Source organism: Carassius gibelio, chromosome A22, assembly GCF_023724105.1.
Source record: "Carassius gibelio isolate Cgi1373 ecotype wild population from Czech Republic chromosome A22, carGib1.2-hapl.c, whole genome shotgun sequence".
Classification (NCBI taxonomy): Eukaryota; Metazoa; Chordata; class Actinopteri; order Cypriniformes; family Cyprinidae; genus Carassius; species Carassius gibelio.
In genome coordinates, this window is record NC_068392.1 from 332,318 (window position 1) to 360,046 (window position 27,729).

A 27,729-nucleotide genomic window follows, 5' to 3' on the forward strand; every position below is an offset into this window, starting at 1 on the left:
CTGGTTTGAGTTTCTCATGCTTCGATGATTGAAAACAGTATGTCATTGTGGGTTCGCTCTTTATTTCACACTCCTTCACACACACACAAAAACAGATTGTAAATAAAGTTCCTGTGAAAAAATAAAAGTGAAAATGCAGAATAACAATTTGATTTCATAGTGGAGTTTTATGAGTGCGCTGCAAAAATTACTTTCTTACATTGTATTTTCATTGTTTTCTAGTACAAATATCCAAATATTCTTTCATCAAGAGAAATTTAAAGGAGACAAAAAATGACTGCAGATGTGTAGTATTTTTTTTCTGAAAAACTGATCAATATGAAGTGAGTTTATGCTTTAAGTAATAAATATCTGACAGTGGGATCCGAAAATTATCTTAATTGGAAAACAAAATCATGTCTCTGACCACACTGACGGATAGTTCGGAGCAAAAACTCAACTTTGATCCGTTTTTAAAGGTTTTTTTTTTTTTGTTTATCATAAACAAAATGTTTATTTATTTTTAGAAAAGAGGACTTCATATCTTAAGTTATTGTGAATCTCCATTAAATGTATCTTGATCTACAAATGTTTAGATATTTTTACTGGAAACACCAGTTTTTACATGTAAAATAATATCTGTGGTAAACATAACTTGACAATACTGGTTTTTCTCTACAAAATTAGTGACACACATCTGTACTGAGAATATGAATTTTGAAGCTGTTATGCTTATTTTTAAAGATGTAAGTTTAGAAGTACATATGAGCATTTGGCTGTTAATGTGTGCAGTTTATGTTGTACAAATAAAATGATCATCAAGTCATGTTTCCTGCATTGAAGGACCCCAAAGAAAGCAGTCTTCTCGACTGCAGCACTGTGTAGAAATGCAGAGAAGCTCAGAGCTGCTGGAGGTGTTGCGCGAGACGTCAAACTAGTCATTGGTTTTTCTTGGACGGGGCTCTGACGTGTGCGAGGAGAAGTGGCAGGAGTGCGAGCAACATGATCATCCCGCCCAGCAGTGGGCGATAGAAGATCCATCCTGCGGCGATGGTGAGAAGAGACAGCGAACACGAGACGCAGAGCGCGAAGATCTTCAGCCCCGCTGACACCAGCTCCCTCAGTACAGGAACCCAGTCCACTGGACCAGAGAGAGAGAGAGAGTCAGGACCCTAAAATGACCCATCAGCCCAGAGAGCGTGTGTGTGAATTACCCATCAGCCCCGAGAGCGTGTGTGTGAGTTACCCATCAGCCCCGAGAGCGTGTGTGTGAATTACCCATCAACCCCGAGAGCGTGTGTGTGAATTACCATTCAGCCCCGAGAGCGTGTGTGAATTACCCATCAGCCCCGAGAGCGTGTGTGTGAATTACCCATCAACCCCGAGAGCGTGTGTGAATTACCCATCAGCCCCGAGAGCGTGTGTGTGAATTACCCATCAACCCCGAGAGCGTGTGTGAATTACCCATCAGCCCCGAGAGCGTGTGTGTGAATTACCCATCAACCCAGAGAGCGTGTGTGAATTACCCATCAGCCCCGAGAGCGTGTGTGTGAGTTACCCATCAGCCCCGAGAGCGTGTGTGTGAGTTACCCATCAACCCCGAGAGCATGTGTGAATTACCCATCAGCCCCGAGAGCGTGTGTGAGTTACCCATCAGCTCCGAGAGCGTGTGTGTGAATTACCCATCAGCCCCGAGAGCGTGTGTGTGAGTTACCCATCAACCCCGAGAGCGTGTGTGTGAGTTACCCATCAGCCCAGAGAGCGTGTGTGAATTACCCATCAGCCCCGAGAGCGTGTGTGTGAGTTACCCATCAGCCCCAAGAGCGTGTGTGTGAGTTACCCATCAGCCCCGAGAGCGTGTGTGAATTACCCATCAGCCCCGAGAGCGTGTGTGTGAATTACCCATCAGCCCCGAGAGCGTGTGTGTGAATTACCCATCAGCCCCGAGAGCGTGTGTGTGAGTTACCCATCAACCCCGAGAGCGTGTGTGTGAGTTACCCATCAGCCCCGAGAGCGTGTGTGTGAGTTACCCATCAGCCCCGAGAGCGTGTGTGTGAGTTACCCATCAGCCCCGATAGCGTGTGTGAATTACCCATCAACCCCGAGAGCGTGTGTGTGAGTTACCCATCAGCCCCGATAGCGTGTGTGAATTACCCATCAGCCCCGAGAGCGTGTGTGAATTACCCATCAGCCCCGAGAGCGTGTGTGTGAGTTACCCATCAGCCCCGAGAGCGTGTGTGTGAGTTACCCATCAGCCCCGAGAGCGTGTGTGTGAGTTACCCATCAGCCCCGAGAGCGTGTGTGTGAGTTACCCATCAGCCCCAAGAGCGTGTGTGTGAATTACCCATCAGCCCCGAGAGCGTGTGTGTGAATTACCCATCAGCCCCGAGAGCGTGTGTGTGAATTACCCATCAGCCCCGAGAGCGTGTGTGTGAGTTACCCATCAGCCCCGAGAGCGTGTGTGTGAATTACCCATCAGCCCCGAGAGCGTGTGTGTGAGTTACCCATCAGCCCCGAGAGCGTGTGTGTGAGTTACCCATCAGCCCCGAGAGCGTGTGTGTGAGTTACCCATCAGCCCCGAGAGCGTGTGTGTGAATTACCCATCAGCCCCGAGAGCGTGTGTGTGAATTACCCATCAGCCCCGAGAGCGTGTGTGTGAATTACCCATCAGCCCCGAGAGCGTGAGTTACCCATCAACCCCGAGAGCGTGTGTGAATTACCCATCAGCCCCGAGAGCGTGTGTGTGAGTTACCCATCAGCCCCGAGAGCGTGTGTGTGAGTTACCCATCAGCCCCGAGAGCGTGTGTGTGAGTTACCCATCAGCCCCGAGAGCGTGTGTGTGAGTTACCCATCAGCCCCGAGAGCGTGTGTGTGAATTACCCATCAGCCCAGAGAGCGTGTGTGTGAGTTACCCATCAGCCCCGAGAGCGTGTGTGTGAGTTACCCATCAACCCCGAGAGCGTGTGTGTGAGTTACCCATCAACCCCGAGAGCGTGTGTGAATTACCCATCAGCCCCGAGAGCGTGTGTGTGAGTTACCCATCAACCCCAGAGAGCGTGTGTGTGAGTTACCCATCAGCCCCGAGAGCGTGTGTGTGAGTTACCCATCAACCCCGAGAGCGTGTGTGTGAGTTACCCATCAACCCCGAGAGCGTGTGTGAATTACCCATCAGCCCCGAGAGCGTGTGTGAATTACCCATCAGCCCCGAGAGCGTGTGTGTGAATTACCCATCAGCCCCGAGAGCGTGTGTGTGAATTACCCATCAGCCCCGAGAGCGTGTGTGTGAGTTACCCATCAACCCCGAGAGCGTGTGTGTGAGTTACCCATCAGCCCCGAGAGCGTGTGTGTGAGTTACCCATCAGCCCCGAGAGCGTGTGTGTGAGTTACCCATCAGCCCCGATAGCGTGTGTGAATTACCCATCAACCCCGAGAGCGTGTGTGTGAGTTACCCATCAGCCCCGATAGCGTGTGTGAATTACCCATCAGCCCCGAGAGCGTGTGTGAATTACCCATCAGCCCCGAGAGCGTGTGTGTGAGTTACCCATCAGCCCCGAGAGCGTGTGTGTGAGTTACCCATCAGCCCCGAGAGCGTGTGTGTGAGTTACCCATCAGCCCCAAGAGCGTGTGTGTGAATTACCCATCAGCCCCGAGAGCGTGTGTGTGAATTACCCATCAGCCCCGAGAGCGTGTGTGTGAATTACCCATCAGCCCCGAGAGCGTGTGTGTGAGTTACCCATCAGCCCCGAGAGCGTGTGTGTGAATTACCCATCAGCCCCGAGAGCGTGTGTGTGAGTTACCCATCAGCCCCGAGAGCGTGTGTGTGAGTTACCCATCAGCCCCGAGAGCGTGTGTGTGAGTTACCCATCAGCCCCGAGAGCGTGTGTGTGAGTTACCCATCAGCCCCGAGAGCGTGTGTGTGAATTACCCATCAGCCCCGAGAGCGTGTGTGTGAATTACCCATCAGCCCCGAGAGCGTGTGTGTGAATTACCCATCAGCCCCGAGAGCGTGAGTTACCCATCAACCCCGAGAGCGTGTGTGAATTACCCATCAGCCCCGAGAGCGTGTGTGTGAGTTACCCATCAGCCCCGAGAGCGTGTGTGTGAGTTACCCATCAGCCCCGAGAGCGTGTGTGTGAGTTACCCATCAGCCCCGAGAGCGTGTGTGTGAGTTACCCATCAGCCCCGAGAGCGTGTGTGTGAATTACCCATCAGCCCAGAGAGCGTGTGTGTGAGTTACCCATCAGCCCCGAGAGCGTGTGTGTGAGTTACCCATCAACCCCGAGAGCGTGTGTGTGAGTTACCCATCAACCCCGAGAGCGTGTGTGAATTACCCATCAGCCCCGAGAGCGTGTGTGTGAGTTACCCATCAACCCCAGAGAGCGTGTGTGTGAGTTACCCATCAGCCCCGAGAGCGTGTGTGTGAGTTACCCATCAACCCCGAGAGCGTGTGTGTGAGTTACCCATCAACCCCGAGAGCGTGTGTGAATTACCCATCAGCCCCGAGAGCGTGTGTGTGAGTTACCCATCAACCCCGAGAGCGTGTGTGTGAGTTACCCATCAACCCCGAGAGCGTGTGTGTGAATTACCCATCAGCCCCGAGAGCGTGTGTGTGAGTTACCCATCAGCCCCGAGAGCGTGTGTGTGAGTTACCCATCAACCCCGAGAGCGTGTGTGTGAGTTACCCATCAACCCCGAGAGCGTGTGTGAATTACCCATCAGCCCCGAGAGCGTGTGTGTGAGTTACCCATCAGCCCAGAGAGCGTGTGTGAATTACCCATCAGCCCCGAGAGCGTGTGTGTGAATTACCCATCAGCCCAGAGAGCGTGTGTGAATTACCCATCAGCCCCGAGAGCGTGTGTGTGAGTTACCCATCAGCCCCGAGAGAGCGTGTGTGAATTACCCATCAACCCCGAGAGCGTGTGTGTGAGTTACCCATCAGCCCCGAGAGCGTGTGTGTGAGTTACCCATCAACCCCGAGAGCGTGTGTGTGAGTTACCCATCAGCCCCGATAGCGTGTGTGAATTACCCATCAGCCCCGAGAGCGTGTGTGAATTACCCATCAGCCCCGAGAGCGTGTGTGTGAGTTACCCATCAGCCCCGAGAGCGTGTGTGTGAGTTACCCATCAGCCCCGAGAGAGTGTGTGAATTACATGTGCATTACCCAGTGTGTATAAGATCCGTGTGCTCAGACTGACGCCCAGAAACATGAGCACCCAGCCTCCAAGCCTCAGTGCCCAGGTCTTCATGTTGTTCAGCTGATGTTCTCTGTCGAACACCTCCTGCAGAAACAAGCAGATGTGAGCGTCACACCTGCAGCGGTGGATCTGTGTGACCTGTGACCCCACACACCTCTGCTGATAGATCGCCCATGTAGAGGATCTCCAGCACGTCTCCGGATCGCGTCTTGAAGGGCTTGAGCTGATCGCCCCGCTGCATCGCCACCACACTCACCTAACAACACACACCAGAGACTAACTACACAGCACAGTGAGAAACAGAGACTTATTCAGACTTAAACGGAGCAAAAATAATCATTTGCTGAAGATGCTGATATTCCTTTGATGCTTGCATGTTCACCTTTATTTATATAATGATCTATATATCAGTCATCACTTTATATCTCCAGTAATGTGTGTCAGTGAGATGAGATGTAAATGATCCGCACATATAACACAGTGATTGAGAGCTGAAGAAATCAGGGCTCCTCAGAAGATGTGAGATGTTCTGGAGGCTTGTGAAGATCATTCCTCCGCTGAGGAACAGTGAAAGTAAAGCTTCTGGAAACAAACGCTCCTCAAAAGATCCTGAGGATCAGTTTGAGACTCTAAAACATGATTGATGGAGAATCAAGTAAAGCTGAGCTGCTTCAGTCCAGGAAGAGTTCATCTGGAGATATTACTGACCTTATTCTGACCTTTACTTGATCAAAATCAGACAAGATCTGACACCAGAAGCTGGATGCTTGTACAGTTACACTGGAAGAGCTTTGACTGGATAAAACACTCTGAACTCTCCTCAGAGACAGAAGATGTGGCGCAGATTGAGTGAGAAACGGAACATGTTCATCATTTAGTGCCTTAGAAATTTGTGCATTAAATAAATACAGTAGTTTTATATGGTTAAAGGGATAGTTCACCCAAAAAAAGAAAATTAATGTTGTTCCGAACCTGAAACTCATTTTCTTCTGCTGAACACAAAATATTTATTTTGAAGAAGGTGAGCCACCAAAAATGTTTCCGGTCCCCTTTGACTTCCATAGTATTTTTTCAAACAATGAAAGTCAAGTTTACACCAACCCTTAACTTCATCAGTTCCTCGTTCATCATGTGACAAACTGACAGTACTATATTTCTCTTCAGCAGTGTAGGAGGATATCGCATTCAGAAAACGAGTCATCTGATTGGCCGTTCTCACCTTGTGGGCGGGGCCAGGATAGACTCCATCACCACTCAGACCAGCGTAAGTGAAACGAATGCGCACGTCTCCGACCTGAACCAACAACAAGACAACAGTCACCATGGAAACCAATGATGTCCACCATGTGTGTGTGTGTGTGTTCACACACCTCTGGACGTCGAGGGTTTGTCGTGTGGTAAAAGTAATCGTCGTACACCGTCAGGAAGTTGTTCATCACAGGAACAGGAAGTCCTTGAAGACTCAGTGTGTGGAAGTCATTGATCTGCTCCACCAGCCCTGGAAACACACGTGTGACCGTCAACACGCCTGCAGCAGCACGAGGAAGAGCAGCTAATGTGTGTGCTACCTTCAGACAGGAAGAGGTTCCCGACCCAGACGTCTGGAGCCACGACCGTCACGCTCTCCACCGCCATCGCGCTGAGAAACCACAGACACGTCAGAAACACACAGCGCCGCAGATCTCATCACTGCTCACGACACTCACCTGGGGTTCATGTGGCCGACCTCCTTATCAAAGTGCCTGCTGCTGATGACCTCTGACCTCCATTCAGTGTCTGCAAATAACACAAGGTCAGTGAGCAGCCGGAGAGACGCACAGAGAAACGTCAGCTCGACACTCACTGTATGTGTATGTGGTTTCAGTCTTCTTCTCTCCGTTCTCCTCATAGTCCCTGTGATGAACGAGACAGACATGAGTGAGTGTGTGTGTGTGAGTGTGTGTGTGTGTGTGAGTGAGTGTGTGTGTGTGTGACACAGACCTGCTCTCGCTGTACTCCACCCACTGGTACATCTCCACCTGTCTCTTCAGCTTCACTGCCTGCACCGTCACACTGTAGTTCGGGTCGTACAGCGGCTGTCACACAGACACAAACAGTGATTCGATTCATCTCTATCAGGTTCTGTTCATCAAAACAGTGTCTCAACTGTAAACTACCCAATCAACTTTATCAGTTTATTACTATCATAGTAAAAGTCTGAACTGCTAAACTCAATTCGATATCCCACATTTAGTGGTTATAGACACTAAATGTTTGGATGGATGGTTGGATGCGCACGTGGGCGTGACGTCATCATTACCTGCGCGGTCCGCAGCGGCCCGGACAGGTGAACCAGACGCCCGTCATTCTGGGGGTCCAACGTCACATCCGTATGAAGAGACACGACCTGTTTGAGACCCTCATCCAGAGCCGAGGCCGTGCGCACAGCGCGCCCCTGCAGACACAGATGATTGACAGATGGATGCACTGCAGGACTAATCGACAGAATGATCGGGTCTCACCTCATTCGTGAAGAGCACGTAGAACGACAGCGCGAACAGACAGACTCCCGCGATCACGCCGCCGGTGCTCGCGCTCAGACGCTCCAGGAACCCGGGGGACCGGTCCGCGTGGACGCGCGTGTGCTGCTCACCTGAGAACTGACAGATGACAGGTGAAGACAGACAAACAGACTGACATTAGTGTTAGCAGAGCAGGATCTTATGAATGCGACTTACTGTTTCAGTCATTCTGTGTGTTTCAGGCCCGCGAATGCAAAGACTGTAACTTTAACAACTCCGCCGAAAAAAAAAGAAAAGTCCTGCTTCCGATTAAACTATCGCTTTGAAACGAGTTTACACTGGAGAAAGAGTGAAACTTCCTAAACCTGACTGGTTAAACGAGTCGAGGAAGTGTCTGTGGTGGTGCATGCTGGGAAATGTAGTCACTTTCGCGCAGAGTATGCTGGGAAATGTAGTTATATATCGCAAATTGTAACGGTATTATCGTACAGCTTTAATCTATAAGATAAAGGATATAAATATAAGATATCAATATTTTTTGTGAAGCTGCTTTGAATTTATATATAACTATACTGAACTTGAACTCAGTGCTCAGTTCATGTATGAATATTTTAATGCAGTTATGAATTATGTTTTATTGTTTCATTATTATTATTAAAGTTAATTGGGTGACTGAAACTGAAAAATGCAGCAGATGTGTTGAAATCTTGAGCTCACGCTAGATCTGTGTGTGATGACCGGTGATCTGTGACTCCAATCCGTATTATGGAGGAGGAAGTGCCTCAGTTCTCCTCTGGAGGAGGTATATATATATATAATATATATATGAAAACACACACTAGTGTACCTGTAGGTGTAATGGCTACAGTACAGACTGTATTTTCTATCCCCTTTCTCTAACCGTCCTGCTCATACAAAACTACAGGCATTTTTAGATTTTTAATATCGCTTTATTGGCATGAATGTAATGATACAATATTGCCAAAGCTTAGAATACATATATAGAAAAAAAATAAAATACATAATAACAATAATTAAATGAACATCACAGTAATGGAACTGAATATTATAACGTCTTAGAAATGTGAACATTTGATATGAGTCTTTAACTTGCATAGAAACACAGAAACATACTAATGAGCACAGTAGGGTCAGACCCAGAGAGCAAGCAGTTTCGGCCCAGAACCGGCCCAGAACCGGCCCACGTGAAGTCCCTGCGGGCCACGTTCAGCTGCTGTCTCTCTCTCTCTCTCTCTCACACACACACACACACTCACACTAGACTGTGCTCACAGAGCCTGTACTTGCTCAGGATCCGTCTCTGAAGATAATCTTCACATTCATAATCAGATTTTAGAGTTCGATAGAATTGTAATTTACTTTGTGTTTTAGTTTCTTGATCCCAATGTTCCAGATATGTGTTTAGATTGATTTCGATTCTACATCTATACACTATATTCTCTATGACTTGTAAATCTCCCAAAAAAGTCATAATTTACTGGTATTACTATACTCTGAGGACAACAATCCTGGGACATATTACAACATGGACCCACACAGAACCACCTGAGAGATGATGTCATAGAGTTCAGAGGTCACGCTCTGGCCCTTCACATCAGCGGTGAGTGAGCAATGCAGGGAAACACACTAGAAACACTTGGTAATATAGAGATAATATACAGAATCAGTTAAATGTGACACTGGACGTGCTAGTGTCTTCTGAGAGGTTGCTAGGGTGTTCTTGATCGTTGCTACGGTGTTTTTAAGGGGTCATATGATACAAACTCTTGATTAGGGTTAGGGTAAAGATGCAAAGACTAAAGTCTAAAATCCAGAGAAATTCTTTATCAAAGTTTAGACTCGTCCACACCTGAGATTTACACAAATAAACGTTAGACGTGATGTGGAGCTAATAAAGACGTGCTCGCGATGAAGAGAGTGTGTTTGTGTCTGATCACACACACGAGCTCAGACTGAGCCGTTCTCACAGAGGACAGAGACAGACCAACACACACACACACTCGTGTAATAACACCTTGAATCTGTGTTTATTCTCTCTGCACACACACACACACACACACACTCGTGTAATAACACCTTGAATCTGTGTTTATTCTCTCTGCACACACACACACACACACATTGATCATGTGACATGGTTTCCCAGAGTTCTCTGTTACTCGGCCGCAGGAGGAGGGATCAGGCCGGCCGCTGCTAACCGTCTCTCGCTGGACAGGAAGTTGAACGTCGCACATGCGTTTGGCTGCGAGGAGAAGCGTTTCTCAGTGTTAGCCTGCTGTAACGTGTCTTTATTAGAGACGAGTGTAGAGACGGAGCTTTACCGTGTCCTGAACCTCCACAGCGATGCCCTTCTTCTTCAGGAAGTCCAGCACGCTTGTATCCAGACGCTCCGTACGAGCCCCCGTCCCCAGCACCAGGATCTCTGTAAGACCACCGCCACTCGCGTTAAACCACAACTACAACTATAATAATAATAATAATAATAATAATAATAATAATAATGATGCTTTTATTTTAGCTAGTTGCCAAGGCAACATTTCTTGTATTAATAAAAAGTATTAATAAAATGTATATTCTCTTGATACAAGAGTAAATCTGCACTGTGTACTGATTACTAGTGTTTACATCATCACACAAGCTCGTTAGGGTTATTACTGAATAATACTGAAGATAATAATGAGTAACCTCTGGACAAGTGCAGCAGATCTGTGTGTTTAGTGCATACTGTGATCACAGCAGAAGCTGCAGTGTTTACTGTTTACTGTACTGTTTACTGTAGTGTTTACTGTTTACTGTAGTGTTTACTGTAGTGTTTACTGTTTACTGTAGTGTTTACTGTTTACTGTAGTGTTTACTGTAGTGTTTACTGTTTACTGTAGTGTTTACTGTAGTGTTTACTGTTTACTGTAGTGTTTACTGTTTACTGTAGTGTTTACTGTAGTGTTTACTGTTTACTGTAGTGTTTACCATTTACTGTAGTGTTTACTGTAGTGTTTACGGTTTACTGTAGTGTTTACTGTAGTGTTTACTGTTTACTGTAGTGTTTACTGTAGTGTTTACTGGTTACTGTAGTGTTTACTGTAGTGTTTACTGGTTACTGTAGTGTTTACTGTTTACTGTAGTGTTTACTGTTTACTGTAGTGTTTACTGTAGTGTTTACTGTTTACTGCAGTATTTACTGTAGTGTTTACTGTTTACTGTAGTGTTTACTGTAGTGTTTACTGTTTACTGTAGTGTTTACTGTAGTGTTTACTGGTTACTGTAGTGTTTACTGTTTACTGTAGTGTTTACTGTTTACTGTAGTGTTTACTGTAGTGTTTACGGTTTACTGTAGTGTTTACTGTTTACTGTAGTGTTTACTGTAGTGTTTACTGTTTACTGTAGTTTACTGTTTACTGTAGTGTTTACTCTAGTGTTTACTGTAGTGTTTACTGTTTACTGTAGTGTTTACTGTAGTGTTTACTGTTTACTGTAGTGTTTACTGTAGTGTTTACTGTAGTGTTTACTGTTTACTGTAGTGTTTACTGTAGTGTTTACTGTAGTATTAGAATAGTGTTTACTGTAGTGTTTACTGTAGTGTTTACTGTTTACTGTAGTGTTTACTGTAGTGTTTACTGTTTACTGTAGTGTTTACCGTTTACCGTTTACTGTAGTGTTTACTGTAGTGTTTACTGTTTACTGTAGTGTTTACTGTTTACTGTAGTGTTTACTGTAGTGTTTACTGTTTACTGTAGTGTTTACTGTAGTAGTGTTTACTCACCGATGCGTGGCTCCAGCAGATAAAACAGAGACAAACTCTCCACTGTGATGTCTGTGTGATGACCCACCTGCAACAACACACACACACACACACACACAGTGAACACACACACACACAATCACACACTCACACAATCACACACACACACACTCTCACACACACACACACACACACACACAGTGAACACACACACACACACAATCACACACACACACTCACACACACACACTCACACAATCACACACACAAACACACACACTCACTCACACACACACACACACACACACACACACACACACTCAGTGAACACACTCACACACACACACACACACAGTGAACACACACACTCACTCACACACTCACACACACACTGGTCTGCTCTCACATTCCACTGCAGGACGGCCGGGGGCAGCGCACACACACACACACACACACTCTCACACACACACACTCACACACATTTACACACACTCTCACACACACACATTTACACACACACACACACACTGGTCTGCTCTCACGTTCCACTGCAGGACGGCCGGGGGCAGCACACACACACTCACACACACACACACACACACACACACTCACACACACACATTTACACACACTCTCACACACACACACTCACACACACACACACACACACTGGTCTGCTCTCACGTTCCACTGCAGGACGGCCGGGGGCAGCGCACACACACACACACTCTCACACACACACACACACACACACTCTCACACACATTTACACACACTCACACACACACACAGGTTTCACGTTCCACTGCAGGACGGCCGGGGGCAGCGCACACACACACACACACTCTCACACACATTTACACACACTCACACACACTCACACTCACACACACACACACACACACACACAGGTCTCACGTTCCACTGCAGGACGGCCGGGGGCAGCGCACACACACACACACACACTCTCACACACACACACACACACACGCACACTCTCACACACACACAGGTCTCACGTTCCACTGCAGGACGGCAGGGGGCAGCACGGCGCAGGGTCCCATCACTCTGTTCCCGCTGATGTTGAATCCGCGCGGGCTGTAGCTGTAGATGACGGCTCCTCCCCCTTCCTTCTGCAGGAGCGACACTGTGGTCCTCTGGTAGAGCTCGTCATCGGCGGGACCGAGCCTGTGGCGGCGCGCCTGAGACACTCTACAACACACAAACAGTTATGTGCAGCACACAACAGAGCCCATGTGCTGAACACTGCATCCCACAATGCACTGCGCTTGACCTTCTACTGATTTGATTTGACTTAAAAAGTACTTTTACACACAAACAATTATTTTAGATTCAGAAATCCTTTTATATCTGAAATCACTGCACACCACAAGCATGACAAGGTGATGTAACAATTTAGCAAAGACTGTCTGAATACTGTCTCAGTTCTCGGTATATACTATAAACAGAGCACACGAGAGCTGCAGAACACCGTTTACCGGCTCAGAGCCGGAAGAAGCCAAGAACCGAGCCGCAGTCCGTGAACGGATCCCGGTGACAGGAGCCTTGCGCAGCTGACGGCGGCCATGACGCACGGAACCCACGAGTGCGCGCAGACGGACACGCGCATCGGTGATGACAACATCCTGCGCAATGACAGTTCTCTTGCGCAAATGATCATCTTTAACCCTTTATAGGTTCATTTCTGTATATGTTATCGTTCATATTCGCCATTTATGAAATGTTTATTGATAATTTATTTTTATAGTAGGTTACATGTCAATATTCACACATAAATATCCAGTTATTTTTTTATTTAAACTCGAGCATCTCAGTATTCCCGTGAATCAGCTGCCCAGGTTCGGAGTTCGATTATTTTCCCTTGAGTGCGCGTGACTGCCTGTGCGCGCGCCCGCTGTCGTGTTTACTGGCTGCGGTTCTCCAGCTCGCGCACTCGCACGATCTGAGCGTGTTATGATCGCGTTGCTTGTGTTTATATCGTTGCTCTGAGTGCGACGGACGCGTCAGTGCGGGGGAAACGGCCGGTTTGATGATGTATCGATCCCTGTTCGCCTTCAGCTCGGCGGAGCGGAACGCGCTGCGCTTCCCCGCGGGAGAGTCTTTCCTCGTCCTCGAGCGCAGCAGCGCGCACTGGTGGCTCGCGACGCGCTGCAGCTCCGGAGAGACCGGCTACATCCCCGCCTCATACATCGAGAAAATACCGGTGAGACGGACAAATATATTCGTGTGCGTGCGTTTGTGTGCGCGTGCGTGCGTGCGTGAGTGTGTAAATACACATAATTTTTGTTATGTAATGTTTTAGAATATTATTTTTCATTGTATTGATTATTACATGTTTGTACTTTACATTTGTATGTCATATATAATGTATTATATTCCTATATGCAGTTTTTATTTTTTATATATAATTGTATGTAATATTTTATTCATAAAATAATAGTGTGTAATATTTTGTGCAATATTACAGAATCATATTTAATTTAGTATTACGTTTATATATATTTTTTGTCATATTATATAATTTTTATAACGTATTGGGTTATATTCTAATAACATGTATTTTTATATTATATCAATATATTATTATATTGCTTTATATTTCTTTATATTTTGATTTTTGTAAATTATTGTATTTTTATGTGACAATAAATTATAACGTTTTTATAATACAGATCATAGAGTATAATTCAGATGTAAATACATATGTTAATATTATAGAATCTTATGGATTTATTATTATTATGTTTTTATATATTATATTGGGTTGTAGATTAGATTAGAGTTAACTTTATTGTCACTGCACATGTAGGTAAAAGACAACGAAATGCAGTTAGCATCTAACCAGAAGTGCAATAAGCAGTAAGTACAGAATATACAAGGTCTACAATATGTACAATAACTATACAGATAAGTATTATGGGCATAATTTACAGATTTCAAATACTATTAGCATGATATACAGATAGGTGTAGTATGAACATACTATACAGATGAATTATGTAAAAGTATAGTACAGTATAGGCAGAACTATGAACATATGAACATAATTACACTATTGCAATGGACAGTAAAGTGCATAGAAAATATTTCAGTGTGCAAATGGATTATACAGTGTTTCTGGACGAACCGACAGTAGTGCAAGTAATAACAAGTTACTGTTTTAAGCTTGTTGTAAATAAATAAATCAGTCAGATGTAGTTTTGAAGAGGGGGAGGAGTCTATGTGTGGTGTGGGGGGTGTTGAGGGGTGTCAGAGGGCAGAGTTCAGCAAGGAGACAGCTGTAGGGAAAAAGCTGTTCCTGAATCTTGTGGTCCTTGTCCGGAGGCTCCTGAAACGCCTTCCGGAGGGCAGGAGGTTAAACAGTCCGTGGTCAGGGTGAGAGGAGTCCTTCAGAATGCTGCGAGCTCGACGTAGACAGCGTTTCCTCTGGATGTCCTCAAGAGCAGGAAGTGGTGTCCCTGTGATGCGCTGGGCAGTTTTCACCACCCTCTGCAGTACCTTGCGGTCAGCCACTGAGCAGTTCCCATACCAGACTGTGATGCAACTGGTCAGGATGCTCTCGATCGCACACCGGTAGAAGTTCACCAGGATGTCTGAAGACAGCTGGTTCTTCTTCAGTGTCCTGAGGAAGAAAAGGCGCTGGTGAGCCTTCTTGACCAGGCTGGAGGTGTTTGTAGTCCAGGACAGGTCCTTCGAGATGGTGGTTCCCAGGAACTTGAAGCTGGAAACACGTTCTACAACCATCCCGTTAATGTAATGTGGATGGGGTCATGCGTGCTTCCTTTCTTCTTCCTGAAGTCCACAATGAGCTCCTTGGTCTTATTGGTGTTAAGGAGCAGGTTATTGTCAGCGCACCATGTGGCCAGGTGCTGAATCTCTTCCCTGTAGGCAGTCTCATCGTTGTCACTGATGAGGCCAATCACCGTGGTGTCGTCTGCAAACTTAATGATGGAGTTGGATCCATGCACAGGCTTGCAGTCGTGGGTGTAAAGGGAGTAGAGGAATGGGCTCAGCACACAGCCCTGTGGTACGCCAGTGTTAAGTGTGATGGTGGTGGAGTGGGTGTGGCCTGACCGAACATGCTGAGGCCTGTTGGTCAGAAAGTCCATAATCCAGTTGCAGAGGGAGCTGTTAATGTCCAGGTCTCCAAGTTTTGTGGTCAGCTTGGAGGGAATGACGGTGTTAAATGCTGAACTGAAGTCAACAAACAACATCCTAACATACGCGTTGTTATTGTCCAGGTGTGTGAGTGCAGAGTGCAGCACTGTGCATACTGCATCCTCTGTGCTCCTATTTCTGCGGTAGGCAAATTGGTGTGGGTCCAGTGTGGGTGGGAGGCAGTCTTTGAGATGTGCTAGGACCAGTCGCTCGAAGCACTTCATAATGATGGGTGTGAGTGCTACGGGGCGATAGTCATTGAGGCACGTTGGGGAGGAGTGTTTCGGTACTGGTACAATGGATGTGGACTTAAAACATGTAGGCACAGTTGCTTGGGTGAGGGACAGGTTGAAAATGTCTGTGAAGACCCCTGCAAGCTGCTCTGCACATGCCCTAAGCACACGTCCAGGAATGCCATCCGGGCCAGCAGCCTTGCGTGCGTTGATCCGGCTCAGTGCAGTGTGGACATCTGTGGAGGTGAGTTTAAGGGGTTGGTGGTCTGCTGAGTGTGTAATTTTGGTGGGCGTCTCCTTGCTGTCGCTGTTGAAGCAAGCATAAAAGTCATTTAGCTCGTTAAGGAAGGAAACGTCTGTGACCGTTGGAGTGAAGTTGATTGACTTGTAGTCACTGATGATCTGTATGCCCTGCCACATGCATCGTTTTCCAGAAACAGATAAATCATGCCTGGGAGGTTTTTCTGCGTATTCTGCAGCGTCTCTGGTTTCTTGTCCCGCTAGAGGCTCCTCTTACTCTATATATACACATACATACTGTGAGACACACATCAGTGCTGAACTCAGTCTCTGCACAAGATGAATCTGCCTGTGAACGTTTGATCTGATGATGGTGGTGACAATGATAATGTTGATTATGATGATGATGGCGGTGATGACAATGATGATGATGGTGAAGGTGATGGTGATTATGTTGACGGTGATGATGATGATGATGATGATGATGATAACGTGATGACGGTGATGGTGATGATCATGTTGACAGTGGTGATGATGGTGATGTGCTGATGATGATGATGGTGAAGGTGATGATGATGATGATGATGATGATGATTTTGATGTTGGTCAATCAATCAATCACCTTTATTTATATAGTGCTTTAAACAATATACATTGCGTCAAAGCACTGAACAACATTCATTAGGAAAACAGTGTGTCAATAATGCAGAATGATAGTTAAAGGCAGTTCATCATTGAATTCAGTGATGTCATCTCTGTTCAGTTAAATAGTGTCTGTGCATTTATTTGCAATCAAGTCAATGATATCGCTGTAGATGAAGTGACCCCAACTAAGCAAGCCAGAGGCGACAGCGGCAAGGAACCGAAACTCCATCGGTGACAGAATGGAGAAAAAAACCTTGGGAGAAACCAGGCTCAGTTGGGGTCAGTTCTCCTCTGACCAGACGAAACCAGTAGTTCAATTCCAGACTGCAGCAAAGTCAGATTGTGCAGAAGAATCATCTGTTTCCTGTGGTCTTGTCCTGGTGCTCCTCTGAGACAAGGTCTTTACAGGGGATCTGTATCTGGGCTCTAGTTGTCCTGGTCTCCGCTGTCTTTCAGGGCAGTTGAGGTCCTTTCTAAGTGCTGATCCACCATCTGGTCTGGATACGTACTGGATCCGGGTGACTGCAGTGACCCTCTGATCTGGACACAGACTGGATCTGGTGGCTACGGTGACCTCGGAATAAGAGAGAAACAGACTAATATTAGCGTAGATGCCATTCTTCTGATGATGTAGAAGGTACACGTTATGTGAAGTGTTTCCGGTTCCGGTTTACCTAATTAATGCAGCCTAAAAATCCTTTAACGGATTTGGATATTAAAAGCATATTAGTATGTTATGTGTATGCCAGGTTAAAGAGATGGGTCTTTAATCTAGATTTAAACTGCAAGAGTGTGTCTGCCTCCCGAACAATGTTAGGTAGGTTATTCCAGAGTTTAGGCGCCAAATAGGAAAAGGATCTGCCGCCCGCAGTTGATTTTGATATTCTAGGTATTATCAAATTGCCTGAGTTTTGAGAACGTAGCGGACGTAGAGGAGTATAATGTAAAAGGAGCTCATTCAAATACTGAGGTGCTAAACCATTCAGGGCTTTATAAGTAATAAGCAATATTTTAAAATCTATACGATGTTTGATAGGGAGCCAGTGCAGTGTGGACAGGACCGGGCTAATATGGTCATACTTCCTGGTTCTAGTAAGAACTCTTGCTGCTGCATTTTGGACTAGCTGTAGTTTGTTTACTAAGCGTGCAGAACAACCACCCAGTAAAGCATTACAATAGTCTAACCTTGAAGTCATAAATGCATGGATTAACATTTCTGCATTTGACATTGAGAGCATAGGCCGTAATTTAGATATATTTTTGAGATGGAAAAATGCAGTTTTACAAATGCTAGAAATCTGGCTTTCTAAGGAAAGATTGCGATCAAGTAGCACACCTAGGTTCCTAACTGATGACGAAGAATTGACAGAGCAACCATCAAGTCTTCGACAGTGTTCTAGGTTATTACAAGCAGAGTTTTTAGGCCCTATGATTAACACCTCTGTTTTTTCTGAATTTAGCAGTAAGAAATTACTCGTCATCCAATTTTTTATATCGATTATGCATTCCATTAGTTTTTCAAATTGGTGTGTTTCACCGGGCTGCGAGGAAATATAGAGCTGAGTATCATCAGCATAACAGTGAAAGCTAACACCATGTTTCCTGATGATATCTCCCAAGGGTAACATATAAAGCGTGAAGAGTAGCGGCCCTAGTACTGAGCCTTGAGGTACTCCATACTGCACTTGTGATCGATATGATACATCTTCATTCACTGCTACGAACTGATGGCGGTCATATAAGTACGATTTAAACCATGCTAATGCACTTCCACTGATGCCAACAAAGTGTTCAAGTCTATGCAAAAGAATGTTGTGGTCAATTGTGTCAAACGCAGCACTAAGATCCAATAAAACTAATAGAGAGATACACCCACGATCAGATGATAAGAGCAGATCATTTGTAACTCTAAGGAGAGCAGTCTCAGTACTATGATACGGTCTAAATCCTGACTGGAAATCCTCACATATACCATTATTCTCTAAGAAGGAATATAATTGTGAGGATACCACCTTTTCTAGTATCTTGGACAGAAAAGGGAGATTCGAGATTGGTCTATAATTAACAAGTTCTCTGGGGTCAAGTTGTGTTTTTTTATGAGAGGCTTAATAACAGCCAGTTTGAAGGTTTTGGGGACATATCCTAATGACAATGAGGAATTAATAATAGTCAGAAGAGGACCTATGACTTCTGGAAGCACCTCTTTTAGGAGCTTAGATGGTATAGGGTCTAACATACATGTTGTTGGTTTAGATGATTTAACAAGTTTATACAATTCTTCCTCTCCTATAGTAGAGAATGAGTGGAACTGTTCCTCAGGGGGTCTATAGTGCACTGTCTGATGCGAAACTGTAGCTGACGGCTGAATGGTTGCAATTTTATCTCTAATAGTATCGATTTTAGAAGTAAAGTAGTTCATAAAGTCATTACTGTTGTGGTGTTGGGAAATGTCAACACTTGTTGAGGCTTTATTTTTCGTTAATTTAGCCACTGTATTGAATAAATACCTGGGGTTATGTTTGTTTTCTTCTAAAAGAGAAGAAAAGTAATCAGATCTAGCAGTTTTTAATGCTTTTCTGTAGGATATGTTACTTTCCCGCCAAGCAATACGAAATACCTCTAGTTTTGTTTTCCTCCAGCTGCGCTCCATTTTTCGGGCTGGTCTCTTTAGGGTGCGAGTATGCTCATTATACCATGGTGTCAAACTGTTTTCCTTAACCTTTCTTAAGCGTAAAGGAGCAACTGTATTTAAAGTGCTAGAAAACAGAGAGTCCATAGTTTCTGTTACATCATCAAGTTGTTCTGAGGTTTTGGATATGCTAAGGAATTCGGATACATCAGGAAGATAACGTAAAAAGCAGTCTTTTGTGGTAGAAGTGATGGTTCTTCCATACTTGTAACAAGAAGTAGAATTTACAATTTTGGCTATATGAAGTTTACACAGAACTAAATAATGATCTGAGATATCACCACTTGGCTGAATAATTTCAACACTATCAACATCAATTCCATGTGACAGTATTAAATCTAGAGTATGATTTCGACAATGAGTAGGTCCTGAAACATGTTGTCTAACACCAATAGAGTTCAGAATGTCTATAAATGCTGATCCCAATGCATCTTTTTCATTATCGACATGGATATTAAAATCACCAACTATTAAGACTTTATCTGCAGCCAGAACTAACTCGGATGTAAAATCACCAAACTCTTTAATAAAATCTGTATGGTGCCCTGGTGGCCTGTGTACAGTAGTGGTGATAACATGATGACGGTGATGATGATGATGGCAGTGATGATGATGTTGACAGTGGTGATGATGATGCTGTTGTTGATGATGATGACGGTGGTGATGATGATGGTGCTGATGATGATGATGACGGTGGTGATGATGATGGTGCTGATGATGAGGATGTTGATGGTGGTGATGATGGTGGTGATGATGGCGGTCATGACGATGATGGCGGTTATGTTGATGGTGGTCATGACGATGATGGCGGTGATGATGATGGTGAAGGTGATGATGTGATGATGATGGTGATTATTTTGATGTTCGTGATGATGGCGTGATGACGGTGATGGTGATGATCATGTTGACGGTGATGATGATGATGATGATGGTGATGTGATGATGATGATGATGATGATGATGATGATGATGATGATGATGATGATGAAGGTGATGCCGTTGTTGATGATGATAATGATATTGATGATGGTGACATCTCATCAGGCTCCAGAGCAGGACGAGGTGCTGCAGTCTGTTGATCGAGCCATTGAAGCCATTCACAATGTGGCCATGACCAACGGAGGCAAATACAACCTGGAGCAGAGAGACATCCTGCAGTGAGTACAATACAATACATTTATTATATTTTATATTACACATCTATGTTTTATTAAATCATGACATTTTGTTATATTATATAATATTTTCTTATAATATATAATATTTATATTTTTATATATAAGTTTATTCTTACACATTTATAGTTATATTAATATATTATTATAATGCATAATAGTTACATTTTTCTTTATTATTATATTTTTACATTTATACATAATATTAAAGAGATAGTTCACTCAAAAATCATAATTATGTCATTAATAACTCATCCTCATGTCGTTCCAAACCCGTGAGACCTCCGTCTATCTTCAGAACACAGTTTAAGATATTTTAGATTTAGTCCGAGAGCTCTCAGTCCCTCCATTGAAGCTGTGTGTACGGTCTACTGTCCATGTCCAGAAAGGTAAGAAACACATCATCAAAGTAGTCCATGTGACATCAGAGGGGCAGTTAGAATATTCTGAAGCATCGAAAATACATTTTGGTCCAAAAATAGCAAAAACTACAACTTTATTCAGCATTGTCTTCTCTTCCGTGTCTGTTGTGAGCGAGTTCAAAACAAAGCAGTTTGTGATATCCGGTTCATGAACGAATCATTCAATGTAATCTTTTTGAACCAGTTCACCAAATCGAACTGAATCGTTTGAAACGGTTCGCGTCTCCAATACGCATTAATCCACAGATGACTTAAGCTGTTAACTTGTTCATGCACTCAAACAGTGACTGACTGAACTGCTGTGAAGAGAGAACTGAAGATGAACATCGAGCCGAGCCAGATAATGAACAACAGACTGACTCGTTCTCTTTATATAATTTATATATTATATTAAATATTATATAGCACTTATAATTTTATATATATGTGACCCTCCACAGGAAGTTGATCCACCACAGGAAGGAGACGGTGTCCCGCAGAAGCCCGACTCCATCCGGTCACAAGCAGAAGATCCCGTCCTCCTCCAGTGAGGTGTCACTGAGCCGCAGGCCGCAGCCTCCCAACGGTCTGAGTCGAACCTACAGCTGCCAGGGCAGCGAGACCACGTCCGAGCGTCCCGCTAGTGTTCCTGGACTCTATCAGGTACAGCAGACACCTGCGCTCTGATGACCCCCATCCCTGTGTTCCTGCTGATTGTATGTTTCGGCCGCAGGTTCCTCCTCAGCCTCGCAGAGCAGCACCAGTGACTCCGCCTCCTCCGGAGAAACACCGCGAGTTACGACGCAACGGTGGGTGCTGGAAAAACCTCGGCCGACACGCTCCCGTTACTCTGCACATGACTGACTGAACGTATCTCTCTCTACAGATCCAGAAGTGCCACTGAGAGTTTCCTCCACAAGCCCCGCCCCCAGCTCTGTCCCTCCCACTGGACCCTCTCTGTCTGTCAGCTCCGCCTCCTTAGACTCCAGCTCCTCCCATTCTGGAGTTTCCTCAGATGTCAGTCTTCCCAGCGTCAGCAGCACTCCGCCCCCTGTGCCAAAACGAGGCAAGGCTCCGCCCCCTCCTCTGCCTGACCGATCCCCTCAGGTAGAGCCTTGTAAAAAGAGTTCACAGGCTCCGCCCCCTCCCATACCTGATCAGTCTCCAGACCCTTCTAAAAAGAGCCCAGCGCCTCAGCCAATCAGTCAACAGCCTACCGCCGAACACCAATCAGACGCGGAGTGGCCACTGGCTCCGCCCCCTGGTTCTCTCAGTGCTCCTAGTAGCCCCACCCAGTCTGCAGCCGTTCCCATGACGATCGGAGCGGAACTGATCGAACTGGTGCGCAAGAACACGGGCCTTAGTTACGAGCTGTCTCGTGTTGCCGTGGGCGTGGTGGTGGGTCACCTGCAGGGCGTGTTGCCGAGGGCGAGGGCGGACCTGGAGCAGGTGCTGCTGTCTCTGGTGGAGAGTAAGGTTAGTATCTGGTGAGTACTGGAGTCGATCTGTCTCTGGCTCAGCTGCTGAAGCGGTGTCTGGTGTGTGTCGTCAGGATCTGGGCTCGGCGCTGCCGCTCGGACAGGTGTGTCACGACGAGCAGCGGCTGCAGGTGATCTTCAGTGATCTAGCGCGACACCGTGACGACTCGCAGCAGCGCAGCTGGGCTCTGTACGAAGATCACGCGCTCATCGCATGTTACCTGGAGGAGTTACTGCAGATACTGGTGAGACATGCTCATATCACACTATATCTGTATATCAACTGTGTCATGTTCATACAGTAATGTGTGTGTTTCTTTCAGACTGACGCGGATCCTGAGGTGTGTAAGAAGATGTGTCGCGTGAACGAGTACGAGCCGGTTCTGTCGCTGGTGTCGTATTATCAGATGGTGAGCGCTCTGATGATTACACCGAGAATGATAACTATAGCCATAAATGTAATAATAACTATTCTTATAGTGTTAACGATAATGCTAACACTATCTAAAACAATAGTAACGAGGACTGTAATGAATACCATACTTAACTGTACTTATAATTCTTAACGGTAACTATAATGATAATTTAGCTATCGTTATGATTATTATTGCAGGTACAGTTGTCATTATAGTTGAGGTGATAACTACACAAAACTATAATGACAATTGTAAAAAATAACTAGAAGAATAATGATGATGGCTATGGTAAATATAATAATAATTATAAATGTAGTTGATAACGATAACTCTAACAATAGCTATGATGATAACTACGAGTATAAATATAATGACAACTATATTCATGTCCACACTAATGAACAATAATATTCTGTTTATTGTAAGAACAGATTCTGATTGGCTGTCAGTGTTCTCCTGTGCTGTTTTCATTTAAGTGTGGTGTGACGTCACTATTCGCTTGTTAAGTCTGACGTCTCGTAGCAGCGCTTCCGTGTCCAAACGCTCTATCAGTTACCATGAGAAAACAACAAAAGGTGCTAATATAAACTCACAATGTGATAGAATACTAGCGAAAAATTTATAATCTTAACCTTTAACTCCATACCGAAGTACCTGATAGCCAGACAATGAAAATATAAATATTAAAAAAATATATAAAAAATTATTTGTGTTAGGGACGCTGTGAGCACGGAGACTGTAGTGTATACCGTAAGTTTGAAAGCGTTTAGCTTAAATGATTAATATGAATAAACAGTGCTCATAAACGGCTGCTGAGGTCGTATTCTCAAGTGAAGCGAGTTGAGGCTTGGACCCGGAAACAGCGCTTCTTACGTCATCACTTAACAACCGAATTCACTACTAGAGTGAAGATTGAAACGTTATTGGTATTGGTTTAATTATTGTTATAGTTAACGTTCCAGTTATTGTTACTGTTATAGTTAACATTATCCTTGTAGTTATCTTTATAGATGTGTGTAGACTGCATTGTTCTCTTGTGATCATTAAACTCTACAGTTGTGGTCCTAGTTAGTAGTTGTTTGTAGTGAAGAGTGAAGAGTGAAGAGTGCTGTGTGTGTGTGTGTGATCTCTCAGGAGCACCGTGTGTCTCTGCGTCTGCTGCTGCTGAAGGTGTTCGGGGCGATGTGTGGTCTGGACGCGGCGCTCATCTCCACCCTCCTGAACTCTGTCCTGACCATGGAGCTGGCCAGGGACCTGCAGACGGACACTCAGGGTGAGACGCGCTCCTCCTCTGAGCTCGTGTGTGTGTGTGTGTGTGTGTGTGCGGTCAGCTGACTGTGTTCTGTGTGCAGAGCATGAGAAGATGTGCTACAGCGCGCTGCTGATGGCCATGATCTTCAGCAGAGGAGAGCAGATCCCGCTGCATCACTACGGTAAGAGAGACGCTCGCGCCGCTGGAGGCTCCGGTGCTGCTGACCGCTGACTGACCTGTCCCTCTCTGTCTCAGAGCATCTGAACGCTGATTTCCTGCAGTTCCTGCTGGACGTGATTGAGGACGGCTTGCCCTCTGACCCCACAGAGCAGCTGCCGGACCTCTTCATCAACCTGCTGCTGGCCTTCAACCTGCACCTGAGCGGTACATCACTCGACACAGAACCGTCAGTGTGTCGTCTCTGTCTCTCTCTTGACCTGTGCTTGTGTGTCTGCTGCCCCCTGCAGTCCCGGAGAGTAACATGGTGATGCAGGCGCTGACCAAGAGACACAATGTGAAGATTCTCACCGAGAAACTACTGCTACTGCTCAACAGAGGAGGTGACACACACACACTCGCACAAACAAACACTCAGACACATGCACACACACACATGCACACACACACACACACACACACACACACTCACACAAACAAACACTCAGACACATGCACACACACACGCACACACACACATGCACACACACACACACACACACACACACACACACACACTCGCACAAACAAACACTCAGACACATGCACACACACACGCACACACACACATGCACACACACACACACACACACACACACACTCGCACAAACAAACACTCAGACACATGCACACACACATGCACACACACACACACACTCACACAAACAAACACTCTGACACTCGCACGCACACACACACACTCAGACACACACACACACTCACACACAGTAGAGCTGCTGCAGTGATGTGTGTGTGTGTGTGTGCAGGGGACCCGGTGTGTGTGTTCGATCACGCTCCTCCTGCTCCTCACTCCGTGCTCAAGTTCCTGCAGGATGTGTTCTCCAGTCGAGACACGGCTGATATCTTCTACCACAGCGACCTGATGGTGATGATCGACATCGCAGTGAGACAGATCTCAGACCTGTGCCCCGGGGACCGAGTGAGACACACTCCTCACACACCAGACCCAGACCCTGAAGAAGTGCAGCACCTGTAACCTGTGTGTGTGTGTGTGTGTGTGTGTGTGTGTGTGTGTGTGTGTCCTCAGATGCGGATGGAGTATCTGTCTCTCATGCTGGCCCTCATGCGCTCCACGGACTACCTGGAGCACCGGCACCGTCTGAGCGACCTGCAGGGGGCGCTGCAGAGGATCCTGGGAGAAGAGGAGGATTGTGGGGAGGATCGGGGCTCCAGCAGACAGATGGACAAACTCATCGTGCAGCAGATGCTCCAGGAGTTCCCTCAGATCAATAGAAACTGAGTGTGTAGACTAGATCTGTGTCCTGCTCGTCTTAAACTCTCACACATCTGCTTCACGAGCTCCGACTGTTCCCACACATGACCGAGTTACTGACCCTAACCCTTGACCTCTGACTGACCCCGCCCCCTTCAGCAGTGAGTGTATTAATGCAGAGATCTGCGTCTGATGCAGCTTCATGTGAAATGATCTATTTTTCCTCGTATGTTTTTGTTCAGAAGGGAAACGCTAACAATATATTTTCTCAGTGTTGAAAGACTAATAAAATGCTGCCATCCTAATGCACCTAAAACGAGTGTCTGTTTAGTTTTTTTAAACATATGGGAGCTTGTTTCATACCCAATATTAATCTCACATTTTAGACTGTATCTTTTAATTCTGAGGAAAACTGTGAGATATAAACAGAATTCTGATTTTACATCTGACAGTTCTGACTTCTTTTCCCTTAAAACGGGTTAATAATAATAATAATAATAAAAAGCTAAGTACATATTTTATCTCAATTCCCCTCAGAGTTTCGAGTTTTTATCTTGCAATTTTAAAAGAATTGAGTAAAAGATTGAACTCTAAGAAAAAAATCCATTTACATTTGTTTTTTTGTTTTTTTTTTAATCCGTGACAATACGTTTAATTGATGAGATATTACGCATCAGATAATTTAGACAAAAAGGTTTCATGAGTTGCGTCTTGTTAGTGTTACAGCTCGTGAGTTTCCACCCGGACGCTTTAAAGCGACGCACCGCGGCTGTTTCTCTGATAAATCACGTGCTCTTTCTTTCAGCAGTGGCTCATAGATACCAGTCTCCATTCAAATCACACAACGGTCTGAATAGTGCCAGAGACAGATTGTTAAGAGACACGGAATTATAAATAAACGGTAGTTATCACCAGGGGTGGTCCTAGGGTGAGTGGAGATCCGGGGCTTAGCCCAGAAAAATCCATGTATGTGACTTTTTATTTTAATAAATCAAGATTTACCTTGTTTAAAATATACAAAAACAATAAAAACAAAAACAAATTTAAAACATTTTATTTAAAAGTATTGAGGAAAATACATTTGCTTTTTGCAAACAAAAATTAAGAATTGCAAAACAAATGAAAGGGCGCGAAAGCAATTATTTTGCAATACATATTTTCCATGGTCATATCTATTAATTTATTTGCAACACTGCTTTTATTTTGCGTGTAAGTCTCAGGCGGCAAGGAAGTCGACCGGAAGTTGAAGTCGGCTGCGTGCCGCCATCTTGTAGCAGAACTTCAAAACCACGCGACTCCTCTTTTACGGTCTATGGTCAGTCTAGTTTGAGCTTGCGATACCATTTTTTTTTTTTTTTTTTTTTTTTTTTTTTTTTTTTTTTTTTTATTGCAGCTCACAGTTCACAAAAAGTATACAAAAAATATAAATCAACAACATAAAAATGAACAATAATAACAAAAAATAAATTATACAAATAAAACAGCAGGGGGATTAAAACAATACAAACAAAAAATATAGTAAAATCGAGGTTTACATAGCATTAAAAATAGGAAAGGAGTTACAGACAGATAAGGTTTTAGAAGCTTTTTTGTTTTTTGATAACTGGATTAATAAAAGATATTGCTCAAATTCTTTTATAAAGACAAGAAAAAGAGGTCTTGAATTTGAATATTTGCATCTGTGGATGTGGAATTTTGCAAGAAGCAAAATCAGATTTATCACATAAAACTGTTTCCTTTTAGACTGTTCATACTCAAAAAAACCCAATACAACATTCTTCCAGAAAAGAGTACATTCATTATAAATGTTACTCCTAATGAAGCTTAAAACTTCTTGCCAAAATTTCTTTGTAAATGAACAGTACCAAAATAGATGAACAACAGTTTCAACAGAGTCATCACAAAAAGAGCAGTTAGAGGAAATATCACTTTTGAATTTTTTCATATAATGCTTTGCTGGATAGAACTTATGAATTATTTTGTAGGAAATCTCCTTTATTTTGTTAGTTAGTAGATACGTATGAGGAAGCAACCACACTTTCTTCCAGCAAATATCACCCATTGCATTATTCCAATACGCAGTTACAGCTGGTAGAGTAACAATATTCTGCTGAAATATTGAACGAATTATCCTAT

At 44.9% G+C, this 27,729-nt stretch overlaps 4 protein-coding genes across 7 annotated transcripts in view; 1 reads left to right on the forward strand and 3 right to left on the reverse strand.

Moving 5' to 3' along the window:
- LOC127942576 (uncharacterized) overlaps positions 1-27,729 on the reverse strand; it is a 104,999-nt gene that overhangs the window by 54,535 nt on the left and 22,735 nt on the right. The gene's annotated exons all lie outside the window — the stretch shown is intronic.
- Positions 43-8,041, reverse strand: LOC127942571 (transmembrane protein 43). Its single transcript, XM_052538376.1, has 12 exons — positions 7,892-8,041; positions 7,676-7,813; positions 7,474-7,608; positions 7,155-7,249; positions 7,018-7,067; positions 6,881-6,950; positions 6,743-6,813; positions 6,545-6,672; positions 6,394-6,468; positions 5,329-5,430; positions 5,141-5,258; positions 43-1,120 (listed from the first exon to the last, which is right to left on the reverse strand). Exons 1-12 carry the CDS (start codon positions 7,901-7,903, stop codon positions 918-920), a joined length of 1,197 nt encoding a protein of 398 aa, XP_052394336.1. The 5' UTR covers positions 7,904-8,041; the 3' UTR covers positions 43-917.
- Positions 8,604-13,143, reverse strand: ndufaf3 (NADH:ubiquinone oxidoreductase complex assembly factor). 3 transcript variants are annotated; one of them, XR_008149346.1, is made up of 6 exons: positions 12,935-13,143; positions 12,446-12,647; positions 11,457-11,523; positions 10,018-10,118; positions 9,802-9,938; positions 8,604-9,735 (listed from the first exon to the last, which is right to left on the reverse strand). XR_008149346.1 is itself a non-coding variant. In XM_052538386.1 (5 exons), the coding sequence occupies exons 1-5, from the start codon at positions 13,114-13,116 to the stop codon at positions 9,852-9,854; spliced, it is 630 nt and encodes a 209-aa protein (XP_052394346.1). In that variant the 5' UTR covers positions 13,117-13,143; the 3' UTR covers positions 9,697-9,851. The 3 variants fall into 3 exon arrangements, 2 of the variants coding, with proteins under 2 accessions (XP_052394346.1, XP_052394345.1); XM_052538386.1 differs by having other exon boundaries at positions 9,697-9,938; positions 12,455-12,647; XM_052538385.1 differs by having other exon boundaries at positions 9,697-9,938.
- On the forward strand, positions 13,286-25,909 carry LOC127942568 (NCK-interacting protein with SH3 domain). The gene is made up of 13 exons (XM_052538373.1): positions 13,286-13,659; positions 20,466-20,578; positions 21,459-21,660; positions 21,731-21,806; positions 21,884-22,473; positions 22,550-22,720; positions 22,799-22,885; positions 24,026-24,164; positions 24,244-24,324; positions 24,399-24,527; positions 24,611-24,703; positions 25,127-25,299; positions 25,408-25,909. The coding sequence occupies exons 1-13, from the start codon at positions 13,486-13,488 to the stop codon at positions 25,618-25,620; spliced, it is 2,241 nt and encodes a 746-aa protein (XP_052394333.1). The 5' UTR covers positions 13,286-13,485; the 3' UTR covers positions 25,621-25,909.

Coding starts and splice junctions, on each gene's coding strand:
- LOC127942571 (XM_052538376.1), bottom strand. Junction 6,814..6,880: donor GTCGGCCACATGAACCCCAG/GTGAGTGTCGTG, acceptor GTGGTTTCTCAG/CGCGATGGCGGTGGAGAGCG. Junction 6,469..6,544: donor CAAACCCTCGACGTCCAGAG/GTGTGTGAACAC, acceptor TTGTTGGTTCAG/GTCGGAGACGTGCGCATTCG.
- ndufaf3 (XM_052538385.1), bottom strand. CDS start 13,116: ATGATCATTTGCGCAAGAGAACTGTCATTGCGCAGGATGTTGTCATCA. Junction 10,119..11,456: donor TCTGCTGGAGCCACGCATCG/GTGAGTAAACAC, acceptor GTGGTCTTACAG/AGATCCTGGTGCTGGGGACG. Junction 9,939..10,017: donor CTGTGGAGGTTCAGGACACG/GTAAAGCTCCGT, acceptor TTCTCCTCGCAG/CCAAACGCATGTGCGACGTT.
- LOC127942568 (XM_052538373.1), top strand. CDS start 13,486: ATGATGTATCGATCCCTGTTCGCCTTCAGCTCGGCGGAGCGGAACGCG. Junction 21,661..21,730: donor GTGTTCCTGGACTCTATCAG/GTACAGCAGACA, acceptor TTTCGGCCGCAG/GTTCCTCCTCAGCCTCGCAG. Junction 22,474..22,549: donor TGTCTCTGGTGGAGAGTAAG/GTTAGTATCTGG, acceptor GTGTGTCGTCAG/GATCTGGGCTCGGCGCTGCC.